This window comes from Grammomys surdaster, unplaced genomic scaffold (genome assembly GCF_004785775.1).
Source record: "Grammomys surdaster isolate TR1022 unplaced genomic scaffold, NIH_TR_1.0 264, whole genome shotgun sequence".
NCBI lineage: Eukaryota > Metazoa > Chordata > Mammalia > Rodentia > Muridae > Grammomys > Grammomys surdaster.
In genome coordinates, this window is record NW_021604705.1 from 6840960 (window position 1) to 6866694 (window position 25735).

At 33.6% G+C, this 25735-nt stretch overlaps 1 protein-coding gene across 2 annotated transcripts in view; it reads left to right on the forward strand.

The window, feature by feature from the left end:
- The window catches only part of Pclo (piccolo presynaptic cytomatrix protein), a 340751-nt gene that overhangs the window by 195783 nt on the left and 119233 nt on the right, over nt 1-25735 (forward strand). For both annotated transcript variants that reach the window (XM_028776071.1, XM_028776072.1), the window contains exons 9-11: nt 136-272; nt 4800-4890; nt 22950-23075. In XM_028776071.1, the coding sequence (XP_028631904.1) occupies nt 136-272; nt 4800-4890; nt 22950-23075 (354 nt within the window). The remainder of the gene's footprint in view (nt 1-135; nt 273-4799; nt 4891-22949; nt 23076-25735) is intronic.

Sequence of the window (25735 nt, forward strand, 5' to 3'; positions counted from 1 at the left end):
CTGATTGTACTTATGTCTGAAATGCATGCTATGGTTAACAAGCCCAGTGCATGCTAATCCTGCAGACCATTTGCTTCCCTCTATCACCTGTATTAGTTGCGGTTGCAATGTATGATGTTTCCTTGGTCCCCAAAGCCTACCACTTGCGTCGGGAGGAAACGGATTGGTTTGATAAACCCAGGGAGTCTCGACTGGAGAATGGCCATGGTCTGGACCGGAAACTGCCAGAAAGACTGGTTCACTCTAGACCTCTCAGTCAACATCAAGAGCAAGTGAGTATGAAATTTTATAGTCTCTTGGATTTGTTAGCAACAAGAGTCCGTTCTAACATAGACTAGTTTGTTAGCCTAACTGTTTGTCAGGCAAGTTCAAGACTGTTTACTTTCAGTCATTTAATGAAGAAAATGCTTTCTTTAATCAGTTTGATGGGTATTGTGACGCTTCTACCAATTTAAATGATTCATTCATGTAATAGATGATTATTACATGAATAGACCGTCTCCAGTGCTGAATTTACAAGGAAAACACACATGGAGCTCCTGCGGAGGTTGCAAGACCATTGTGTAATAGAAATGTGTGTAGTTGTCTGTGTTCTCTTATTAAAGGTAATTGAAGAAAAGTTCGGTAGGAGAGAAGGAAAGTTTCACATGAACGAGAAGGAAGAAACTGATACTTTAAAGATCTACCATACGGGAATATTAATTGCTTTATAGTCACTTTTTAGATTTTATCTTTTAACAATTCATAAAATAACTCTTTTCATAAAGTAAGTAATTGAATTTAGAAGTAAATTTTACAATCAGATGAAGGTCATACCAAAATTCATACCCCTTATATATTTGCTCATTCTGGAGGAAATGAAGTGATGCTGACCTTTAAAGAAATATAGTTGGGAATAATGAAAGATATTGTAAGTGGATTTAAATCAATATTCCTAGTACATCAGATACATCCAGGAAGAGTGTTCATTATGATCACTCATGTAGACACAAAAGACATCACTGACATATTTCACTTATATTAGCTTCTCAATTATTCTTCTTGGGGATATCTTGATTTAAATGACAACCATATTTTAAACAGTTAAGATGATCTACTAGAGCTTAGTAAAATTTAGTTCACTGTGTTTTAATTGAGGATATATTTATCATATTGAGAACTAAAATAAAACATTTTTGTATATGTAATTACTATCAGTACAGAAATTTCATTTCTTCTGAAGTTACTTCAGTTTATACAGTTAATCTATCAAATAAAATTATAAAAATCATGTGTTCTGTTATTCTATATACTGTTTCCTTTGGGAAAAATATTGACATTATTTTCTATATATTATAAATAGTCTATTTTCATGTTTTAGTGAATTATTGTTTAGGGTTGTGTTGGCTAAATGTTTGCATACTTTCATTTTCTTTCTATTATAATCATCAGATTATATTGAATTTTGTTGTCTTGTTATTCTTAAAATTATGTTTATAATTATATTTAAGGTCTTTTTATAAAGATCTGGCTAGGAGTATCAATAATAATAAAACCAATATAATTATTACTTCTGAATCTCTGTAGCTTAGTGCTTCCTGTCATAAGAACCAGAATATGTTAACAAAATCATAGTAACAGCTGCTATAGAAACCACAAGTCTAATTCTCCTTGCTATCAGACACTGTTCCATGGATACTCAAGAATTATTCAACTAAATTATACCTAATGTCATTTGAAAATACACTGAAATAATCTGTATCTATTCTAATACATTCCTAAAATTCTGTTCTATTTAGAGAGATAATATACATACTGCAGATGACATTTTGTTTTTAGATTTTGGGTACTAAAACATTCGTTCAGACTAATGTCTTTGACAGAGGACATAGTTCATGATATCCTAAATAGTTACAGACTAGTATAATGCCAAAATTAGTCAGGTAGTGTTTATTGAGAGCTGTTTCATAAGATTCTGGCTAGTTCAGTAAGTAGAAGAATAAAGATCCTTGTTAGGTTGATGTAAAAATCATAAGATATTTTCTCACTAATAGAAATCTTACATTTAAAATGAAACTTTGCATTGGTGTCCATTAAACCGTGAAACTATATGTACTGATCAAAAGGACACATGCCTAAAGTGATAAACTACTATAAATGAAACAGCCATACACGTGCTGAAGAGCCAAGCCAGGGAACACGATCTGCCCCAGAAACCAAGTCATATACATGTTGATGGTTATGATAATAATTTGTTTTTCTTTATTTATTTTCTAAATAGATTTTATATAAAAGACAGCATATGCCTTAAATACATAGCTTTCCAATGTTTAATTACATGAATTTTAATGGTCATGCGTTTCTGCATTGATATGTATGTTCAAATACTGTTTAACTCTTCAACTCAAAATCTTTATTTTGGTCTAGAGGACAACAAAATGACATTTTCATTTTACTCACTTCTTTGTATATCTGGTAATCAAAGGTAATACTGAGCTCTTGGTGCCAATAAACAAGGATGCTGTTACTTGAAAACATGAGTAACAAGAATTTATCCTCATGAAGTGCCCTGGGGGAAAAGAGGATAAAATCCAACCGTCTAATCCATGCATGAGTTTATCTTCTGTATAAATATTACACACAAATCGCTATGTGGATACAGGATTATTTTTGAAAATTTATTAGGTTTACAATCACATTGACTACAAATTTACCAAATCAGTATTTATTTCTTTTCAAATACATACAGTTTGATGTTTGCACTCTTTAAGAGAAATCTAAATATTCTTCACTAAATGTATAGACCATATAACCTATTTATTTTTAAGGGTTTTTTTTGATGAAGAGGATTGATGTCTTTTACATTAGTGTTGTAAAAGGCCACAATGTTAGCTATGATGATATTTTTCCATTCACAGTAAACCTTTTGTTATCTGCAAACTCCATGCAGCTCTTGCCTTGGGAGATATATGTGTATGTGTATGTATATGTATATATCCTCTGAAGAGGCCATACTTTCCTTACATTTGTATTCTGAACACTCTCTTCTCTCTCTCTAAGACTATGGTCACTTCGCTAAGCACACTGGCCACTCAGTGTGAACACAATATCGTGCACTAAAACATCTTTGACACTACCAGCACCACCTAACAGAAAAATCTCTTTCCCTCGTGCTTTGGGATAATCCCTGTCTTATGTTTTTGACTATAATCATACACAATATAACAGTTCTCTGTCCTTCACACACTAAGATATAAGTGTGCAGTGTCCAAGCTGTCCTAGGAAATGGTGAGGCATCTGTTCCCTACAGCAAGCATTTGTGCTAAGCAAAGTAGATGAATGTGTATAAAAACATGCTGATGGAAATTTAATTACTTCATAAACATATCGACTCAACTCATGAAAGTATTAATAGTTAGGAAAAAAGAACAATGCCTTTTCTGGGATACAAGTAGGTGACAATCTTGATGTAGAATCATCAAAAGACCATGATAATGGAGACTGGCACTTTGGTGTATCATTTAACCTCCCATTTTCTAGACGACCCTGTCAGTATTTACCTGCAATTGTCGTTCTGCTTTATAATGGATCATGCAGATCAATCATAACTATAGAAGTTTAATGTTTAAGTAATTGAATTTATATTTCTTATAAGTGACCTTGATTCCCTTATAAAACACTAAAAATCCTACCTACTATTGCAAGCTGCTGTGTATGCACTAGAAGACTGCATCTGCTATAACAAATCTATAAAATGGAAGGAAGCTCTAAATGCAAAATAGAGTTGTCTTAGTTTATTTTTGAGCAATTAGGTGAAAGACTTTAAAATTATCCTTAAAGCTACATGACATTGTAAGATAATTGAAATAAGAGTGGTGTGGTGTACACCAATTTTGAGGAATAATCTAATGGTGTTAAAACAAAGTCAAGTTATGTAATAAACTAGGAACCACAAACACAGCAGTAGCCTTACTGATTTTCCTTCTGCTTTAGGAATTTCTGTAGTAATAAGAAATAGCTTAGTCAGTATTATAACCTTTGAATATAGAGCTAGGCTTGAGAAGTGCTTGTAAACCAAGTCTTTATTCATCTAGACAGAATTAGTATAGATAAATATAAACTAGTAGATGTCCTCAGGAAAATTTCACTATAAAATTCAAACACCTTAAATACATCGCAGACCTAGTTAGGGTGAAGGGATGTGACAAATGAGGACCTTGGTTTTCTCTACTAGTTTCACTTAATTACTGAACGGTTAAGAATGCCTTATTGCTGGGCGGTGGTGGCACATGCCTTTAATCCCAACACTTGAGAGGCAGAGGCAGGCAGATTTCTGAGTTCGAGGCCAGCCTGGTCTACAGAGTGAGTTCCAGAACAGCCAGGGCTATACAGGGAAACCCTGTCTCAAAAAACAAAAAAAACAAAAAAGAAAAGAAGACTTTTTCAATTCTTGATTTTTCAAGTGCAAACTCAGGAATGGGCTTTTGTCAATATAAATTATTCATGGCCATCAAGTGAATACATTCCACTATAGTCAGAAACATCCTTGAAAGTCAGATAAACATGCTCATTGATTCTCTAAATAAAACTAGTAAATCTGCAAGAGTGATTGGTTATATATCAAACACCAATGAACTCAGAAAGGAATCATTATGCCATGTGTCTGGAAATTCTTCCACTGACATCATACAAGAAACCTTTGGGTATGTTTTCATTGATTTAACTGGTGTGCTTTGAACTGAATGAGTGTAAATCTGCACAATGTATGTCAAGGGTTTTTATTACTGATTTTTTTTTACCTAATCCCTTGTCTTTTCTAGATTCTGCAGATGAATGGTAAGACAATGCACTACATCTTTCCTCATGCAAGGATAAAAATAACCAGAGACTCTAAGGATCACACAGTTTCAGGTAAAGCAAACTGAGCTATCTGCTAATTTCTAATCCTAATGTCACATTGACACACGTATTTGTATTACAGTTTAAATGACTCCTTAAATGTTAGAAAACAACCCTTTATATCTCTTTTAGAGCATGTTCAAAAATAGCAGGCTATTCATTTCAGCACACACACGGGTGTGCACACACACACACACACACACACACACACAGAGAGAGAGAGAGAGAGAGAGAGAGAGAGAGAGAGAGAGAGAGAGAGAGAGAACATTAATGACATGCTATTTCCATGAAGGGTCACTGAGTGGTACAGATCCTCTCTTCATCTCTTCATTAGTTGTATCTCTAGCAACGCATGATTTGGCAGTGCTCATAATTACTACTTCAGGAAGCGTCATGGTCACTGCATTACTCTGTATCTTGCACTGCTGAATAATATGGTCACTGAGTTTAGAGAAAGCAGAAGCCCAGAGATCTTAGGATCAGAATCCTCTGTATTTATCCACAGTGAACACTGTCAATCATGCTGAGCTTTCAGATTACTTGTGTTTATTTATAGATCAAAGCTGATAATAGACTCTCTAAGCTTCTTATTTTGAAATGATTTTGGACTTCCAGTAAATGGTACAGATTACTGTACTGTCCGATCATTGCCCAATTCTTCTTATGTCATATAAACCTAACCTAGGTTGATCAACCGAAGGAAATCAACATAGATATGATTTTAAAACAGCTCTAAGTCTTACTCAGATTACTTATCAATTATTTTATTTACTGCCTCGAGATACAACCTAGGATCTCACACTGTATTTTATTGTTGTTTCCTGTATCTCCTCTGAACCATCTCTGAATTTTTTGTATTTCCTGAGCCTGAAATTCTTGAAAAATTATGAAACTTTCACATACTAATGAGTTTTTCTTTTTTTTTGAAGTGTGAGATGAAATAAAAATTTCAAGTTGATAAAATATACCCTGGGTAATTTTCTCAATTACTGTGCATTATCTGTTTTTCATGTCCAGTCAGTAAAAAGTGAAAATTGTGTTAAATTTCAAAGACATTGTTGTGGTCTCTATACTAGAGGTGTATGTCACATAGTGCATATACGTTTTTTGATTTGTTTCATGATGACTTGGAAAAGCATTTGTCTTCTCAAATGCAATTGTAATTCAATTTTCATAGATGACTAGTCACTTAGAAATCTAATGTTGTTTCTCTGTTATAATGGGTATATCTCTTATCACAGAAAGACAATTCAACTATATATATGTGTATGTATGTATATACATATTTATCCCAGTGATCTTATCATATATATTATGTATATAGGTGTGTGTATATACATATACACACATACACACATGTATACATCACCCTAGTGATAATTTTTCATCATTTCAACCTTATAAATCCATTCAGTGTGTGTAGTATTTATTTAAATTTGGTTTTTATTTTTAGATAATTTTTATATATTGAGTCCAATTCGTGCTTTTAAGGGTCATTTTCTAGAGGGTATTACTTGTTGAAAATTATTTCAGGTCTTCCAGAACATAAACCGAAATAATGTAATGTTTTCTGGTAATGCTGAAATTGTTTTTGAAGGATATATAACAAAAATCTTAAACAATTTCCTCTAAACCAACAGACCCCATATAAAAATGTATCTATCTACTTTTGTCATTATTTTTGCTTGATATTAAAAGATTTTCTGTCTTTTAATCTTCTCTAACTCATTATTCTTTTACTTGAACTAGAAAAAGTCTAAACTACAAGAATAATGAAAATAAATGCTACTAATTTGCTGTTATAAGTATTCTACCCTCAAAATGAAATTAATTTCCCTTCATTTTTCACAACTAAGGAAACGAATTACTATTTTGAAAGCTAATTCATCTAACAAATTCACATATTGTATCTCTCCGAGTTTCCTTTTCATCTATTATCACCCTAAAATAATAAAATATTTTCTATTTTTATGGAATGGACATGTTACTATTAACTTATAGATTTGTTTATCCTTAGAGAATACAGTTGCATATAAAATTAAATTATCTTAAAATAATAGGTAATATTTTTACTAAATCCTTAGGAACCCATCTTATTTTAAGTATATAAATTGGTGAATGGGAAGCCACATGTGACTGTTTTGTAATGTGTCTAATGGTTGGCACAACCTTGAACAGAACACTCATACTTGCCTTGTGCTGCCAAACCAAGCTTGCTACGATTCATTACAGTTTGGTTGATACTAATTATTTATTAATTAATATTTTGAATGCCAATTTGGCTTGACATTTTTAATTTGGTAAATATTTTGACGGGCAAAACTGTATATACTTATCATGTCATGTACAACATGATATTTTGTAATATATAGATCTGTTGTTAAATGATTAAGAGAAGCTATCACCCATGTTATTACATTTGAGTGGGAATGTTTTAAATTTTTTTGATGAGCATTTTCAAAAATATGATATTATTATTAGCTTTAGTCATGACTGAGTATATCTTTTTAAGATGCATACTAAAGTATTTACAAGTATTTAGTTAGTTTTGAAGAAAATTTTAGACATCTCAAAAAGGTATGGACAGTAGTACACAGAAAGATGAAATAAAATTGGGCATGATTTTTTGATTGTGGGGCTAGAACATGAACTGTATTATGAAGAACAACTAGGTTTAGTCGGATTGTTTCCTGTACATATAAAAAAGAGTAGAAAACAACCATCAGTATCTTTTAATTTTGGTTACCAAATCTTGTTCAAAGTAGTTATACTGTCTGACTCTTACAGTCTCTTATCAGATGTACATAGATGAGCATAGAAAAAATATAATAAAACTATTATAATGTAGACATAATTAGCAAATGCAAGAAAAATTGTTCTTATTTTCAGAAAACAAAAACAATGACAAAAAGAAACACAAAGAGAAAATGGGTAAATAACATTTGCCTTGTCAAACATTTCTCAAAATATGGATGATGAAAACTGACACATGATGCTTTTGGGGATTCACCAACTCAAACTTGCTTTCAGAGTGATGCTAACACAGGTTTGCCTTCATCCCTCTCGTTCTTTGAGAATATCTAGTGTAGAGTTTTGGGAGGCTATCCTCTGTGTGACTTCACAAGAGACTGGATATGAAAACAAGCATGAGAATTCAGCTGCAGATTTGAAAAATGGGAAGCAGGTGGCACCATTCTCTCACTCTCTTTAGTAAAATAATTATACTAAGTATATGTACTGTACTTATTGTACAATCATGTTATTATTGTTTCCAAGGAATTAATAAACATTTCAACACTGTTTTGATAACACAGATAACACAGAAAGTAAAAACAGGTGTAATATGTACTAGGGAAGTCTCTTTGAACCTGCCAAGAATAGTAGACATGATGCGTGGCTTTTGGAACCCAAATCTTGAAGGTCAACACTATAAACATAGTTACAGAAATAGTTAAAAAGCAATGTAAATACAAAGATATGACTTTTATCCATATTTTGAAATTTTACACAAATAGAATCTGCTTTTTTATTAATTATCATATTTATTTTTTGATAGAGATGTTTAGTATAAGTTCACTTTGATGGAATAATAGACATATGTTAAGGATTTACAAACAGGCTGTTGATAAAATTTCAATGAGAAGCATCAATAAGATTTTTAAAAATAATCTCAATGAGTAATTGACAAATTTTACTTAAAAGCACAAACATATAGACTAATATCAGTTTTAGAAGAGAGAAATGACTATTCTAAGATATCAGATATTCTTTTTTTTTAAATAAATAATAATTTTTACTTATTCACACAGGGGTTATAAACACAAAAAGGCAGAACGTGGGGAAGGGGATGACACCAGAGGTGTGGAAATTTACCAGCCTGAGTAGTCATAGAATCTGCTTTTCAAATGATTTTATAACTCATAGTCTGTGATCCTCCCTGACCTCAGGGATTGTAGGCTGATGTTGGTCCAGGAGGGCAAAGGGGCAAAGGGAGCAGAGACAACAGACTGGGGATTCAGAAGCCCTGAGAATACATACGGTGAAGAAGACACACTATGACCAATTGTAGGGAGGCAGCTAATCTTTACTTGAGGTGACTAAAGGCTTACATAGTTCAGGGGTATGAGAGTAGAAACATCCATGTTGAGCAAAGTTCATTGGCTGAAGGTTTAGGGTACTGAAATGCCTCGTTACCATGGGGTAGCATTTGAAAAATCTCAGGTGCTAGGTGAACAAGTCCTTATCAGGAGAAAGGAATTTGACTCTGTAATCTAAGGAAGGCTACATGAAATTCTACAGGCCTATCAGGGAGTTATGAATTGCCCAGACAAGACCAGAGAAGGGCATCCTCTATGATGTGTTGAGCCTAGAAGGCTATCAGGTCAATGGTAGACTTTGACCTTAACTAGCAGTTTTCCCACAATAGTGCAAAAGCATTTATGTTTGTTTGCTAATATCTGTCATTTAGCACTCTTACTATGATTTGCTTGGTGAATAGAAGGAATGCATGAAGACACCAGCCCTCAACTTCTTCATGATTCAGTCGATGTCTGAACTATAATGAATTATTACCAAAAATAGTGGAGGAGAGCTTACATAAAAGCTAATAGATTTATGAACCTTTACTACTTATATCTATTTTATGTATGAATAAAACATTCAGTCAATCATGTTTCTATACCATTATTCATAATTTTATAAATTATGCAAAGAGAAATATATACAAATAACAGCTGAAATTTTAGAAAATAGGTTTTTAACATTTCAATGTATAAATTTCCAATATGTTGTCAATAGATATTTTTGACAATTGTGCAATGGTTTTGAAAGTATTTGTTCACTAAACACAGACTGAAAGGTATAATGAAGCTAATAGCTAATACTCTTTGTAGTAATAAGGACCTAGGCTGTGATTCAGCATTAACATTCATTTAAAAGTTGAGAATACATTATTGTGAGTGGGGAGAGTAACTGAAAGTGAACCTAATGCAAATACCGGCACTTTCCACATTCCCAACAAATACCACTTTTCTCTTTGATACAAGGAAACAAACTGGGGTTGGGGAGGAAGAGAAGACTGAAACATTGGAGAAATTAATCCCTTCCTGTGAAACTCCATCTTGTGGTTTCAGAGATGCAGCTATTTGAAAAATGCCAAAAGAAATTCTGACTTAAAAAAAAATAGACATCTATATGTACAACTCCTTAGTAGACTGAATACATCTGCAAGGTGACAGAGACAAATTGGCTACTTCATAGGGCAGAACAAGAAAAATACCTGCTTTAAAAGGCAGCAGGCTCTTAAGAAATACTGTCTCGATTTTAACTCACTAGAGACTGTCCTTTTGTTTTTACAAACAATAGATAAATTCTGGTGAGTGCCATTGAATCTGAGGTGAAAATTCAGATGTGTGTTGTTCCATTATTATTGTTGTTGTTGTTCTTATCACCATCCCCATCATCACTGTGTAACCAAAATATAATATCAATATTACAAATAACCATCGCTAATGCTCGGGTGTATAGTTTTAATAAACCAACCAAAGCTCCCACGGACTAAACCACTAACCAAAGAATACACATGGAGGAACCCATGGCTCCAGCTGGATATGTAGCAGAGGATAGCCTTATCTGGCATCACTGGGAGGAGGGGCCCTTGGTCCTGTGGAAGCTTGATGACCCATGATAGGGGAACGCTAGGCCACTGAGGCAGGAGTGGGTGGGAGGTTGGGGGAGGCAGGGGGAGGGATGAGGGGATGAGGGTTTGTGGAGGGAAAACTGGGTAGGAGAATAACATTTGAAATGTAAATAAATAAAATAACCAATAAAAATAGTAAAAATAAACAAATGAACAAACAAACAAGCATACAGAATTATATGGCACAGTGCTATTTTAAAATTTTCTACCACCATAAACTTTCTTAGAAACTGCTAATCTCTATGTTTCTTGCCCAGCCATGAGAAAGTCTACATTTATCTGATCCTTGCAGTTTACCCTTTAGAAGTATTTTCATGTGAACAGAATCAAATAATGCACAGTTTTCGTATCTGTAATCTCTCCTTCCAAAGTTTTAGATGTGTCTATGTTACAGCATGCATTAGTTATTTGCACCTTTTTGTTGCTAAATAGATTCTATTCTTTTAATGTTCTACCATTTCATTTATCCTCTTTGATTTTTTCCTAGGTTTTAAAAAATTTGTGTATAACTTTTAGTATGTATCTACTTTATTGTTGCTGCATAGTTTCCTAGCTGTAGAACCTTGTGCAGTTTGTTTAACTTCTTAAGATATCACCTAATCTATCATTTCTCAAAGGGAACATGTTACCTTACTTCCCTCTAGCAATATCTAAGGCTTCCCCTGGGAAGCACTATTGCTGTCTGTTGCCACAGGATACTAGTTTTTATTTGCTTTTCCTTCTGATGTAAGTTTGAGCATCTTTTTATATATTCCAAAGCAGCATACAGGGAAATAACTATCAACACAGATTTCCTGTTAAAATTACAGTCCTAACCTTCTGCTGTTACATTTTTGGACTGTTTGCCAGTTGTAAAAGTTTCTATATAGTACAGCTAGAAGTCCTTTGTAAGGTATATTATGTTCTTGTACATATTTCCAGTTTGCTTTTGTCCTTTTATGTTTTAGAGTTTTTTGAGATTATAATTTAGTTACTTTTCTCCCTTCCCTTTCATATCTCCAAAACTTTTCATATATCCATCCCACTGTATTTCAAATTCATAGTGTCTCTTTTCATTAATTGTTATTCCATGCACATATGAATATGTATGTCATATGCATGTGTGTATGTATGTAAGTAGATTGAGTGTATACATTTGTATACATATTATATATATATATATATGTGTGTGTGTGTGTGTGTGTGTGTGTGTGTGTGTGTGTATGCACATTTCTAAATATTGAAAACTGTGGCAGCCAATATAAAAATGAGTAATAAAAATTCTCAAAAACCTAAAATTAGTTCTACCATTTGATAATTATATAACTCACTAAGCTATACAACTCATCAGCCTATGTGGACTTGAAATTCTACTCTACAAATTCTTCTCAGCCATGTTCATTGCTACTATATTCACAATAGCTAGGAGTGGAAGCTACCTAGATGCCCTTCAACTAATGAATGGACAGTGAAGTGTGATACCTCTGCAACAGAATTCTACTCATCTGTACATAAAATAATTAAATTTGCAGCTTAGTGAGCTGAACAAGAAAACATGTTCCCTCCTTTATTATAGTTTTATGTTGAATTTTGAAATCTGGTAGTATCAGTCCTCAAAATTTTAGGTTTCAAAAACCATTTGAGCAATTCTATAGCCTTTGAATTTTGACAAATTTTCAATCTGCCTTCTAGCTCTGTGACAGGGATTGTACTGAAAGCAAAAATTAATGCACATAAAAATGCTGCCTTAAAAGTCACTGAATTTTCCAATGCATGAATATGCATCATCTCATTTACTTGGATTTCTTCTGATTCTTCTCACCAAAATTTTATTTCTCATGTATAAAATTAGCATTTATCTTACTAATGTGTTTAAATTGTTGTTCTGGGTGATTTTTTAAGGACAAATTATATGTAAGTTTATTCATTTCCATCAACATAAGGGTTTTTTTATTGGATATTTTGTTCTGCGTGACTTTATTATGAATGGTTTTATTAATTGTATTCCAATTCTTATGCTCAATTTTCTTTGATAATACAAAGAAATATTTTCTGTACAATGCTGGATAGAGTAGCAAGGGCAGGCATCTTTGCTTCACTTTAACATTTAAGGAAAATATTTATTTCTTCATAATTACAATGTTAAGAAGAATGCTGTAGAAGGATCTTCCTATTTCCAGCATGAGATGGTTTTTGTTTGTTTGTTTGTTTGTTTTTCTATTGCTTTGTCTTGTGTTGTTTGAACGAGTATCTTATGTAGGCAAGTCTTACCTTGAACTCACCAGGTAATTGGAGGATGGTCTCCTACCCCCAATGTTCTGGGATTATAGGAATACACAAAATTATATATACATAGATATACAAATCATACCTGACCCTTCATTGCTAGTTTGGCTTAGGGGCCAAACTTATTTTAATGTATTCAGGATTTTCAAAAAAAATATATTGATTAGGTATAGTGAGGTGATGATATGTTCTTTGTCATTAATAAGACACAATTTAATTGATTCCTAAATTACAAACTACATGACATTCACAAGATTTCCATTTGTTATTATGTGTGATTATGTTTCATGATTTAGGTTGTTTGTCAAGTATTTGTGCATCATCTTCAAAGATTATCTTATGTACATATTTTCAAAAACATTGCCGTTCAATAGCCTTGTCCTAGAGATACCCACACACACTAATTCCAGTTCTCCCTCACAGTTCTCTCTCATACCATCCTTCCCATAATTGTTCCCTCCTTTTCCTCTTCCCACAACCTCTCCTACTCAGTTTGTTTCCTCCATCCACCCCAGATGTCTCCCCTTTTCCTGAGGCATCAAGTCTTTATAAAATTAGGCCCATTCTCTTCTACTGAGGCCAGACAAGGCAGTCCTCTGCTGCATGTGTACCAGGGACCACAGACCAAGTTAGGTCAGTCACTGGACAGCCTTTCCTTTAGTCTCAGCTCCATTTTTGTCCCCACATTTCCTTTAGACAGGAACAATCTTAGGTAAAAAAATTTGAAGATGGGAAATTGGCCCCATACTTCAACTGGGGGGGAGGACATGTCTATCTACTGGAGATAGTCTCTGTTTCTCCTTCTCAGTGAGATTCAACCATCCTCCCTTGACCCCTATTTGTTACTTAGATTCTTAAGACATGTGGGTTGTATGTAGTGTGAGTTTCCTGGTCTTTATGGCTAATATCCACTTACAATTGAGTACATACTATGTTTGCCTTTCTATGGCTGGGCTACCTCACTCAGGATGAACTTTTCTAGTTCCATCTATTTGCCTGCAAATTTGATGATGTCACGATTTTTAATAGCTGAATAATAGGCCATTGTGTAAATGAACCATATTTTCTTTATTCACTCTTCAGTTGAAGGACGTCTAGGTTGTTTCCAGTTTCTGACTTTTACAAATAATGGTACTACGAACATAGTTGAGGAAGTATTCATCATCCTTAGTCATCGGGAAAATACAAATCAAAATGAATCTGAGATTCCACCTCACACTCATAAGAATGACTAAAATCAAAAACTCAAGCAACAGCTCATGCTGGAGAGATTATGGCACTTCCATTGTTGCTGGGACTGCAAACTTGTACGACCACTATGGAAATCATTTAGCTGGCAGTTCTCAGAAAATCGGGAATAAATCTCCCTCAAGATCCAGCTGTTCACTCTTGGCCATATATCCAAAAGGTGCTCCTGCATACCTCAGTGTGACATTTTCAATGACATAAAAGCTAGAGAAATGATCGTTAAGGTAAAAGAGGACATGAACAGCAAGTAGAGTAATAACAGACCTTCAAGCTCTTACAAACCAATAAAAGAGCTAAAGAGCTTACTCTTCTCCTTCAGAGAAGAGCGTCAGGAATGACGCTCCAAGATGGAACTGGAGGCTGCACACCAAACAAGCCTTCAATTATGATACATGTCTTGATACACTAGTAAAAATACAATATTTTAAGATTTTAGTCATCTACACAATTGTCTTTGACTGTACGGTGTGATGACAATTAAAATACTATATTTAAAAAAGATTAATCTACTGAAATTTGTTCTGATATAAGATCCTCAAAAGCAATAATATCTAAGTGTTCCATTGAAATATGTACTTTGTGTGACTAAAAAGGAAGTTGCATACCTAATAAACCTCCCTGTATTCCAAAAAATAAATCAGCAAGCAACAGAATAATAGTTCTAGGTATCTGGATCTGGATCAAACTCACTCACAGACATAATAGCATTCTCAGAAATCTGGAGAAAAGAGTCATGGTACTCCATTTTTTCAAGGAGTCCAGTAAGTTCCTAAGGAAGATAATGATATTCTTAGAATCTTAAGTAAAGTTAATGTCTAATTTGTGAGAACAGAACAGAAATTCTAAGCTCATCCTGCTGCAGAATTCATTTCTTTCCTCATTTTGTTTCTGAACTTCTATGAAATATTTAATGATTCCTCTAATAAAAAATTTGTAGAAAATTAATACAGTGTAGACAGCCAAGCAAAATGAAATCTTTGACAGACTAAAGTTGTCACCGTTAACCCTGGATTAGTTATTACTCACATTAATTGTATGTCTGTTTACTTAATTTTAAAGAATATCATAAATTTAAAGTATAAATAATAAATGTATATGACTAAAATGTCACTTTTGTGTTTTGAAAGTCTACTGAGTGTTGCACTAAGGTATTTATTATTATTATTATTTAGGATGTTTTAAAGGTTGTTTTTAGTTCTCAGCATTATGTGCCTTAGACCACTGAGACACAGCCTAGATGGAGAATGTGTGTCAAATGCCAAGACATCAATAAAACCCACTGGTCCCTTCAGCTTCACTACATAATAGTATGGTCTGGCATTATACTGTGACAGAAAACCCCACAAATACAAGTCCATGCCCCATTGATTAATTACACATATTGAAAACATAAGAACAAAAATTTTAACATATAATCACTATAATTAAAACATTTTCAGACTATTAGAAATACTTTAATTAACACAAAGCAAAAATAAATATATGAAGGAGCTACCAAAATGTCCATTCCTACATGAATATATACATAGGTGATGTGATCATGCACTGCACCAAGATGCTTTAATAAATGGTAAACCACATTACAATATAGCAGTCCAAGAAAAGGTATTACCATGTCTAATAGCCATTTTGATTTACGTGTACACTTTGAAGGGTCAACAAAATACCCTGACAACATACTTCTCAGTGTCTTCCTTTTGTTGTACATCCGTAGAATCAATGTTACATACCATATAAAAGAAATGAAGGAATAATTCAAATGCAATTTGGATGAGTCTTAGAGACATTATATTAAATCTAGGGTCGAACATCCACAAGTACAAATGATTCTATGTATAGGAAAGGATAGAATAAGACTTCTATAGGACAAAGGTTAGGGCAAATGTGGAGGACTGGAGAGTGAGTGAGTGATAGCTAGCAGGTATGTAGTTTCTTTTTGCAAAGATAAAAAGATGTTTTCAAATTGACTATGATGATATGGCGATACATACATTATGTACTAACCTCTACTCATTAGTAGGTTTTCAAAGGATAAGCTCCTCAATACGTGAGCTATATCTCAATAAAGTTGTTAGAAACTTAGCGGTCATAATTCTCTTTCACAAGAGGAAACATTTACATTTCTGTCTTTGATATTGATTACAGAGCAAATTAATTCCAAATAGGTGTTTCTTACTATCCTCTTTACTTCTAGTCACTCAGACTCTGACCATTGATAGGGGACACCTGTAAAGAAATTTGAAAGAGGTGAATATCACCTGCCTTTTGCTGCATACCACCTTCGCGTGCATTTTAAACAGATGTATAATGAAGGTAGAAGTTCACTGTGGAAGTTTCAGCATTGTTATTTTCCACCTTTCTTTTATTAAAAGTAAATAGTTTTCTACATGGCGTTCTTATTACAGTTTTCCCTCCTCCAACTATTCCCAGATTCTCCCTACCTCCTTCCCCCTAATCTGAAACCTCAACTTCTCTCTCCTTACAAACCAATAGGAATCTAAAGAATAATAACGAAGTAAATAAAATAAAAGCCAAAATAGGTCAAAGCAAATGGAATAAAATGGGTCCCCCAAAAAGTACAAGAACACATATAGATACAGAGCCACATGTTCACACACACAGAAATCACATTAAAACACAAAACTGGAAAACATAATGTATATCAAAGGACCTGTAAGAATTTTTTTAATCCCCTGACAAAGCATTATGTGATAAAGAAACCCCACACGCACACAAAATGCCATTGAGCTCATTTTGTGCCAGGCACCTACTGCTGGGCATGGAGCCTGGCCTTAAGAGTGGTTTGAATACCCAGTGCGTCTATATAACTGGTCTCTGGCCTAGTTAGTCTCAGGTTCTTGGCTACCCAAGCAGCCATGGGAACGGGTCTTGTCTCATGGAATAGACCTGAAATCCAATCAGATATTGGCTGGTTACTCCCACAAGCTTTGTACCACAACTGCAGTTATGCATCTTGCAGTCATTGGAGATGAAAGGTTTTGTATCTGGGTTGCTGTTTGCCTTTATCCTTTGGTAACATGTAGCATGCCTTATAGTACCATGAACACTAGTCAGTAGCGGTAAAGCTCTCTGTAATCACCAGCTTGACTTCCCCATGTTAAATGAGTCTTATAGGTGTCTTCACCATGGGGCCTTGCCATCAGCTTATGGAGAGTAACTGATAGCCTTAACAATAGCCCAAATTGTTTGGGGATAATGAGACCCCTTTGGTCAACATCCGGATTATATAACACCCCCATTGTTTGGCAATTTCATTTAGATCAACTTCATATACTTTAGAAAGCATATGCTGTATTTGATTTCCAGATGACTTCTCAAATGGGCAAGTTTAACTGTCCCATGTTACCCCCTTTATTATTATTATTAATTATCTTTAATCTTTATTTTACAGTCTAGTCATTATACCCCTCCTGTTTTGTCTTCCAACAGTTCCTCATTCCATTTCTTCCTACCCACCCCTGTCTCCAAGAGGACATCCCCACCCCACTCCACACCCCCACCCTGCCTGGCCTCCCCACACCTGGGGCCTTATGTTTTTATTGGGTTAGGTGCATCTTCTCTCACTGAGGCCACACCAGGAAACCCTCTGCTGTATATGTGTCAGGGGCCTCAGGCCAGCTAGTGTATCCTGCATGGATGGGGGCTTAATGTCTGGGAGATCTTGGGAACAAGCGTGTTACCCCCTCTTTAACTTCCACATTGATCTTCTTGTTTGAGTCCCACCTACCATCTTGATTTTATAATGTATTTCTTGTATCACTTTTTATTTTTGAATATATGTGCATATACATAATAAAAGTTGAAAATATTGTAATGTAGTTAACATATGCACATATGCATTTAATACCTAATTAAAGGTATTACCTAATACCTCAAAATTAACTAATAAGGGCATAGTGTTGCTATCTCATATGTTTTTACAAACATAAATTCCATAACTATTTTGTTATGATATATTGATATTTTAATAGTTTATTCCAGACCTTCTTTGTACAATATTTTAACTTTTTTTTTGAAACAATGTGTGTGTGTGTGTGTGTGTGTGTGTGTGTGTACACACACACACACACATTTGATGTCTTCTTAACGATAACCATTTCCACTCCTTCAAACTTCCCTCAGATGCCTTTGGTATTAGTTACATGTCTTATGATGTGATAAAATGCTATCAACAAAAGCGACTTATAGAAGGATGAGGTTATTTTGGGTTATAGTTCCAGCAGGAGGGTCCATAGGGTTAGAAAGGCACTGCAATGGCATGCCAGACCATGAAGCTAGTTCTTCAGTTTGTCTCACAGGAAACCCAGAGAGTGAACTAGAAGTAGGGTGAGATTAAATAGTCTCAAAGCTATCTTACAGTGATGTACATTTTTCTTCAGAAAGACTATATCCTAACAGATCCATAACCTCCCCAAACAGAGTCAAAGGCATTCAAGTACATGAGCTGATGGAGGTCACTGTTCATTCAAATCACTTCAACCACAGCATATTCCCCCTCCCCACTTCATGTATTTTGTTTTATTTATAACCTACTGCACTCAATTAGTGCTGTCCCTGTTATGAAACCATCACTGGAGCATAGAAAACCTATCAGTGGTCATACCCCAAAGAAAACACCTGCGTTCCCTCCCCCAGAAGCCCTCAGTTGCTAATAGCTCCTTGACTGAAAACAGCCCTTCAGCAATCTCATCTATCCATGCCACGATTTTGACTGACTTTATCTTGCTTTGGTCTCTGCATGTTGTCACAGCTTTATTGAGTTTATATGTGTAACAACTGAGTAAAATCCAGAACACTAATCTTTACTCCACTCTTCCTTAATTCTCTGGATCTTACAGTTTTTCTTTTCTACAGTGATCTCTGAGTCCTGAGAAAGGAAGTTCTAGTGTACTTGTTCAATTTATTGTCACTTAGTCTCAGTAATTTGACACAATATGTTTCTCTGTATGAGTACTTCCCACTCCAAGAAGAAGTCTCCATGACCAACACTGAGAATACCATACCTTCTTAGAATTTTGTTTGCCAGAGAAATTAGTACTTTACATTTAATTTAGCCTTGAGCAAATTTTCAAGACATGGGCAGAATGCATCCAGGTTCTTTCTTTTTAATACCGATAAAGTTCTTGTTCTTCACTAAGATTTCTAGAACTGGGCTGTAGCTGTTTACTCTACCCTCACACTCGAAGGCTTCCAAGCTGCTGCAGGAATGTCACATTAATCTTTGCCCATGCCACTCAACAGTTTTCCATCTCAAGTTCCCAACTCTCCCACAAAAGTGTTGCAATAGCATTAGAGCCACACTGTCAAATTTATCATAGCAGCATCCCACTCTAGGTATAAACCCCCTCTGTCTGTTATTTTGTGTGATAAAATATCCATAGCACTCAGATAAAGATTGAAATTGTGTTGGCTTAAGTGTCAAGCGGTTGGAATTCAAGTGACAGGAACACAAGGCACAAGTCAAAAAAGACATTGAAACGAGCAGAAAGCTGACTAGTCACGTTTTATCACCTACAGAATGCAGAGAAATGAAATGAGAACAGTTTCAGCCTCTAGTTTAAAAAGAGTCTGGACACCTGGGTTTTATTTATACACTTATCGAGTCAGCAGCTTTAGAACTTCTCTGTACGCATCCATCTCTCAACTGACCCATCAAATATGAGACTACGAAAAATTTGTATCATCAGGCTCTTATGCATGTGTACATTTACACTTACAGATTTTCAAATTAAACTGCCTAAATATTAATCCAATTCCTTATTTATTTAATGTTTCTATAAGAATTTCATTTTCCTATTGGAATACTAAAACCTATCATTGCTACAATATGAATTTCCATTCTGGCAATATTTCAAAAAGATATAAGCATGTCCTAAAAAATGTTGGTAGCAATTGAAATATAGAAATTTCACTGACATCATAATCATTCCCGATTACGTTGTACCAGATTAATTTGTGCAACATAACATGTGGGCTATCTAAGCTGTGAATATTTCTTTTCAGCCTTCATTGATAGTCTGGCTATCAATAAATTGTTTTTATTGTTGTTTCATATCTTAGTAATTTCTCATTTTAATGAATTGATGGCCATCTCTCCCTTCACCCTCAACAACTGAGTGGTGGAAAGCATGTGTGTTGTCAGAATGATTCCTTAAGGCCTCAAACCACGATCATGCAGAAAGTATACAGCTAAATCATTCATGTTGTTAAGAGTATAGGTTCCACTCCTTTCTAGTACATCTCACAGAAGGCTCGTTTTGTTTTTTTGTTTTTTTGTTTTTTTTTTTTACATGTAAGATGGAAAAAGGTTTCTTCTCAGAACTTTATTTTAAGATGTGATGAGACCATGTGGTTTTTAAAGGCATAGGCTAAAAATCAGTCACAAGATTCGCACAATGTTTTCAGCATCATTAACATTGATGCATTCATCTCGATTGGGGAGACAGGGTGAAGTATATGTGTTCTGATTATTTGGTGTCACAGTATACATTGTAAGTGTTCACTGCTTCAATTGTTCCAGAACTCCAGCATTGTAGAAATGAGTCTATTACAAAAGACAAAAGATTCTTTTTCATGGCTCATTTTCCTTTTCATTTCCATGTTCTCATGTTGATTGTTCACTGCCTTCTCAGCACTATAAAAATTAATTTTCTTCAAATTTTGATAAGAAGTAATATTAGCATATATTCAAGCACAGAAACTGAAAAATGCAACTTTTAGTCTCATATTAAAAATACAACTTTCATTCTTATATTAGTTTCTTACTAATGCATAACAAACTGAGTAATGTTTAAAACAATATATATCCACTGTGCCAAAATTTTCACAGTTTAAATTACCGCCTACTGATGACCTTGCAAATCTACAATCAGCATTAATTAAGCTTTGTTCCTCTTTAAATATTGGCTGCCCCTTCCAAACTCAGGCAGAGAATTATAAAAGTTAGATCCTTGAGGTTGTAGGTCTGAGCTCTTGTTCTTCTTGATGGCTATCAGAATGGACCACTCTTACTATCTAGACATTTTCCTTAGTCTCATGCCACTCTGGGCCTCCCACTGAAGCAGCTTACACTGAGGTCTGGCAGGACTGTCATTCATGCTGCCTAAGATGGCATTTATCTTAATATAAAACAATCGTAGTAATGTCTGTATATCACATTTGCTAGAATATATTAACATGAAACAAATCATGAGTTCATCCTATAACAAAAATAAGATTATGGCTCAGTGGTAATCATGATGAAATATGTCTGTCACAAAATTCATCCCTAAGCACTTGATACTCAATTTATTATTAGAATAGTAGTATATGTCTTCCTTGTAATTTCTATAAGTAAAACTAACATTTATTTGGAAGCACATCTTCGCTTTTCACCATGGTAACTATTTTAGTTCCAATGACACTATCATCTTACAAAAAAAATTGTCTTACCATGATTAATTAATTACTTCACCCCTACTTGTCTAGATCATTCAATAACATTAATATATGTCCCCAGTATATTCAGTATAACTCAATATCTATAACATTTTAATAAAGTGACCCTAACTTCAGACAGTACATTCAATTGTTTTGGACTTTATTCCTACCAAATAGGAGACAGTTGTTTCAATTATTCCTACATAAATGTTAGTGAAATGTTTCAGATTATTCTTGATGTTTATAATTTTACAATTGCTTTAAGTAGCATGAAATAAAAACCAGAAATGCTATGTATATTATTTCATACATAAAGACTATGCTTTATAAGTGTGTTAGTAGAGGGAAATTTTTAATGAGAATTATTTCTTCAATATGTCAAGAGAATGGAATCACAATATCTGCGTGTGTAAAATTACTCTAACAGCATACTCATAATAAGTAATTTGAATTCTAGCTCAACAAAGCCAGAATACAAATGACTTCGCTCTAAATTTTGACTTTTTTTTATGTCTCATGCCAATGGTTGTTTCAGATATATGAGGAAAATATATTTCTCTTATTCTGTGTGTTGTGAGTTCCACAGTACATTTTAATTAATAGTAATATATATATATATGATTTTTATATATGATTAGAAAATCAGAATATATATGTATGTATATATATATATATATATATATATATATATATATATGCAGATGCTAAACAAGCCATTAGTTTTAAAAAATAAAATGAGAAAGAATCTAACACTGAGATTGAAAAACTTTGGGAACAGTGATTCTCACTCCAAGTTTAATAAAAATCCAGTTAAATTAATAAGTAACTGTGTCATCATTAGAGAGTAAGGGTTCTGCTTTCTTGTGTTATATTTTCCTAGAACGCCTTTGACACTTGTACAAAATCATACCTGCTACCATATATACTCACTTTTTTTTAGATTTAGAAACAGCATAGCAACTTATGCTCCAAAAATTCATGTATCAGAATTGTTTGTCATAGTTCTTCTCTATTTTTATTTCAAGTATATAGTTATAGAATAATCTGATTATGGAGTAAAGAACCAGGACTAAGTTATTCATATTCTGGAACAATATTCTTGTGCCACATGCAGTTACACAGTGAGGAGTTGTGGTTGGAAGTGATGAGCAATCATACTTATGGTCTTATTATATCTTATTATATCTATGTTGGGGATTATAATTGTCTAATTTACACTACCATGACTACCTTTCCAAGAGTAAATTGCTATTAGTTTTAAAGTTGAATTGCTTACTTTGGATTTTTCTGAGCATATTTTATAATTTTTTAAAAATATATATGATATGGCTTCTGGGTATCTAATTCACTTTTTGTTTAACCTCTTTGTGATAACTGTTTCTTGAATTATTATTAACAGTTTGCTAACTTTTGAATACAGGTAATGGGCTAGGAATTAGAATTGTTGGTGGTAAAGAAATCCCTGGACATAGTGGAGAAATTGGAGCCTATATTGCTAAGATTCTTCCTGGTGGAAGTGCAGAACACACAGGAAAACTTATAGAAGGTAAGAATTAGAAATTTTATAACACAATACATTGAAATGTACTCATATTAAATATGTTTTCAATTGCATGTAAATTAATATGCAAATTTGTTTACATTTTATATCAGAAAACTTTGTAATTAGTAGTGGTAAAATTTTTACATTGCAATGTTACAGTGTATTATGATATAATAGAAAATGTAGCCACCAGTAAGATTTTTGCTTTCATTTGCTTTGTTCTTTTGTCAGTTGGTTAGTTGCTAGGATATTTTTTTTTTAAAGACACAGTTTTTTTTCTGATAGATAACTAAAATGAATTTTAAGAATCTAGTTTGATATTTTATTTTTAAGAAGGGAAAGCATGCTGAAAGCAGCTATGAAAATTGAAACAGAATTCTGTAGAAGCTGAGGTCAGGTTTCGAGCTACAGATGGCTTCCAAGTCAGCTCCATCTGCCACCTGCTCCTGTCAACCATGTGTGGGAACACAGCCAGGATTCTTAACTTAGATGGGAGCATGCCTGCCTTCCTGACAGAATAGAAGAGACACAGTCACAGGGTCAGTAACATCCAAATATTCACTTCACTTCAGAAGTTTACCAACATCTCTATGTGGTTCAATTTACTTTAGACACTATTCACCTCACTGAGAATATTTTAAAATAATGACATTTCTAGGTCTTGCAATGTGCCAAACATTTATTTCATCATTTTTACACAATAAATTTATGGATGGATTCTCAAAATACATCTTGATATTTTTCATGTTTTCCCATGAGGTAATGGGAACATTCTGTGTATAAATTCTATAACATACATGCAATACACAAGAGCTATATATTATGATGTTTATAGTATACATTGTTTACCACAAAAATATTTATAACTTCTCTCTTTTATTCTAAATAAAGTGTTTATTTGGGAAAATGTTTCGTTTTCATTCTTGGTTTAAATTTTGCATGTTGTGGCTTGTAATCTTTAACTTCAATAAAATTTATTCATTGTCATTTTAAGTAAAGTGTGCTGAAACATACACACCACACAAGGACCTTGAACATTTTGATAAATTATTATTATAGAATTTACATAGATTATACACAATATTTTTTCATCGAAGTTTGTGCTTAGAACATTGCTCTGGCTTTCTTGAAGCAACATCTGTACATCTCATTCCAACTTCAAAATCAGAGACTTCACAAGAGGTCTGAAAGAGCAACTGAAAGTTGCTCATGGTAGGATTATTTAACATGAAAAGAGATAAATACTGTAAATTCAGTCCCTATCTCCTTTCATTTGCTTGCTTATTTGCTTCTATAATGTCACTTTTTAAATTTTATTTATTTATTTATTTATTTATTGAGTTGTTTGGTTTGTCTATAGCTATATGCCTATATGTCTATTTCATATATGTTGTCTTGTACTTAAGCATAAATTTCAGAGAATATGTAAGCTCTTAAATATTGTAGAGTGAATTTGGAACAACTTTGGTTTTTATTCTTGGTATAACACATTAGCACAATAATACAGCGTATAACACTAGAGATTCTGTTCACATTTCTTGTTAAAAATATTTTATTACAGATTTGAATCACATTTATTCAAGGCAGTGAGGGTAATTCGTCACAGTTTTTTTAATTTTCTTCTTTCCTTAGGAAATTATAGTAGTTGGGTTAACAGATAGTAGATGATTTATTTTGATTGTATATTTATAGAATTTCTCTGCTTGATGTGTTCCAAAATATGAAAAGTCATTTATATTTTTATTTCTGAATATCCAAGTATATACTCTGAGCTTTTATAGAATTAATTGTCTTTACTTTTTAAACTGTATTTGTTTTACTTTCAATTGCAAAGTCCTTATTCCAAAAGATCTGGCAGGGTCTAATGTTGTGCAGTGCTTGTGCATCTCTGCCATGGCTTTCAGGGACGTCAGAGCACTCTGATGATGCTTACACCACTCTGGAGAATCCAAAACTATATCCGGGTTTCCTCTTATGATTCGTTTCTATTAGTTGTACATTCACAACATATTACAAATCACATAAATTTTCAAGTTCTCATAAATTAATGCCAATTTGAAGCACTTGTTGGTTTTTGAATAACAAAGGAACTGTCATCACTTTCAAAACAAAGTATTCAGTTTTATTTATAAACAGGAGAATTTTGTGTTTCAGAATGTTGAAATTGACAGAAATCATTACTGTAAAATTATTAGATTACTCTCACACTAGATTTGAAATATACCTAGCGTTAACTTCTTTACAATTTTCCATTTATCAGAATTACCTAAGTTTTCCTACTATTTTTTGATCAGTTGATAATGGTCTTTTAAAATCTTCGTAAATAAGATACTAATGGACCTAATGAACTAAATTTGACTCCCAGAATGTGAAATCTATCTCTTGATAGCATTTAGAAAATATTCTTGAACAAGTACTGAACAGAGAATGGTCTGACATTTATTACTCTTTCTTTTTTTTTTAATTTATTTTTTCTTAAATGGTAATTCATTCACACAGGGGTTATAAACACAGAAAGGCAGGATGTGGGGAAGGGAATGACACTGGAGTGTGGGTGATCAGGGGGAATACAGATATCATCAGAACCGGGTATCGGCTGGGTAAAGGTTCAGGGGACAAGTCACTATGACTCTGCCTATGACTCGCTTGTCCTTATCTAAGTT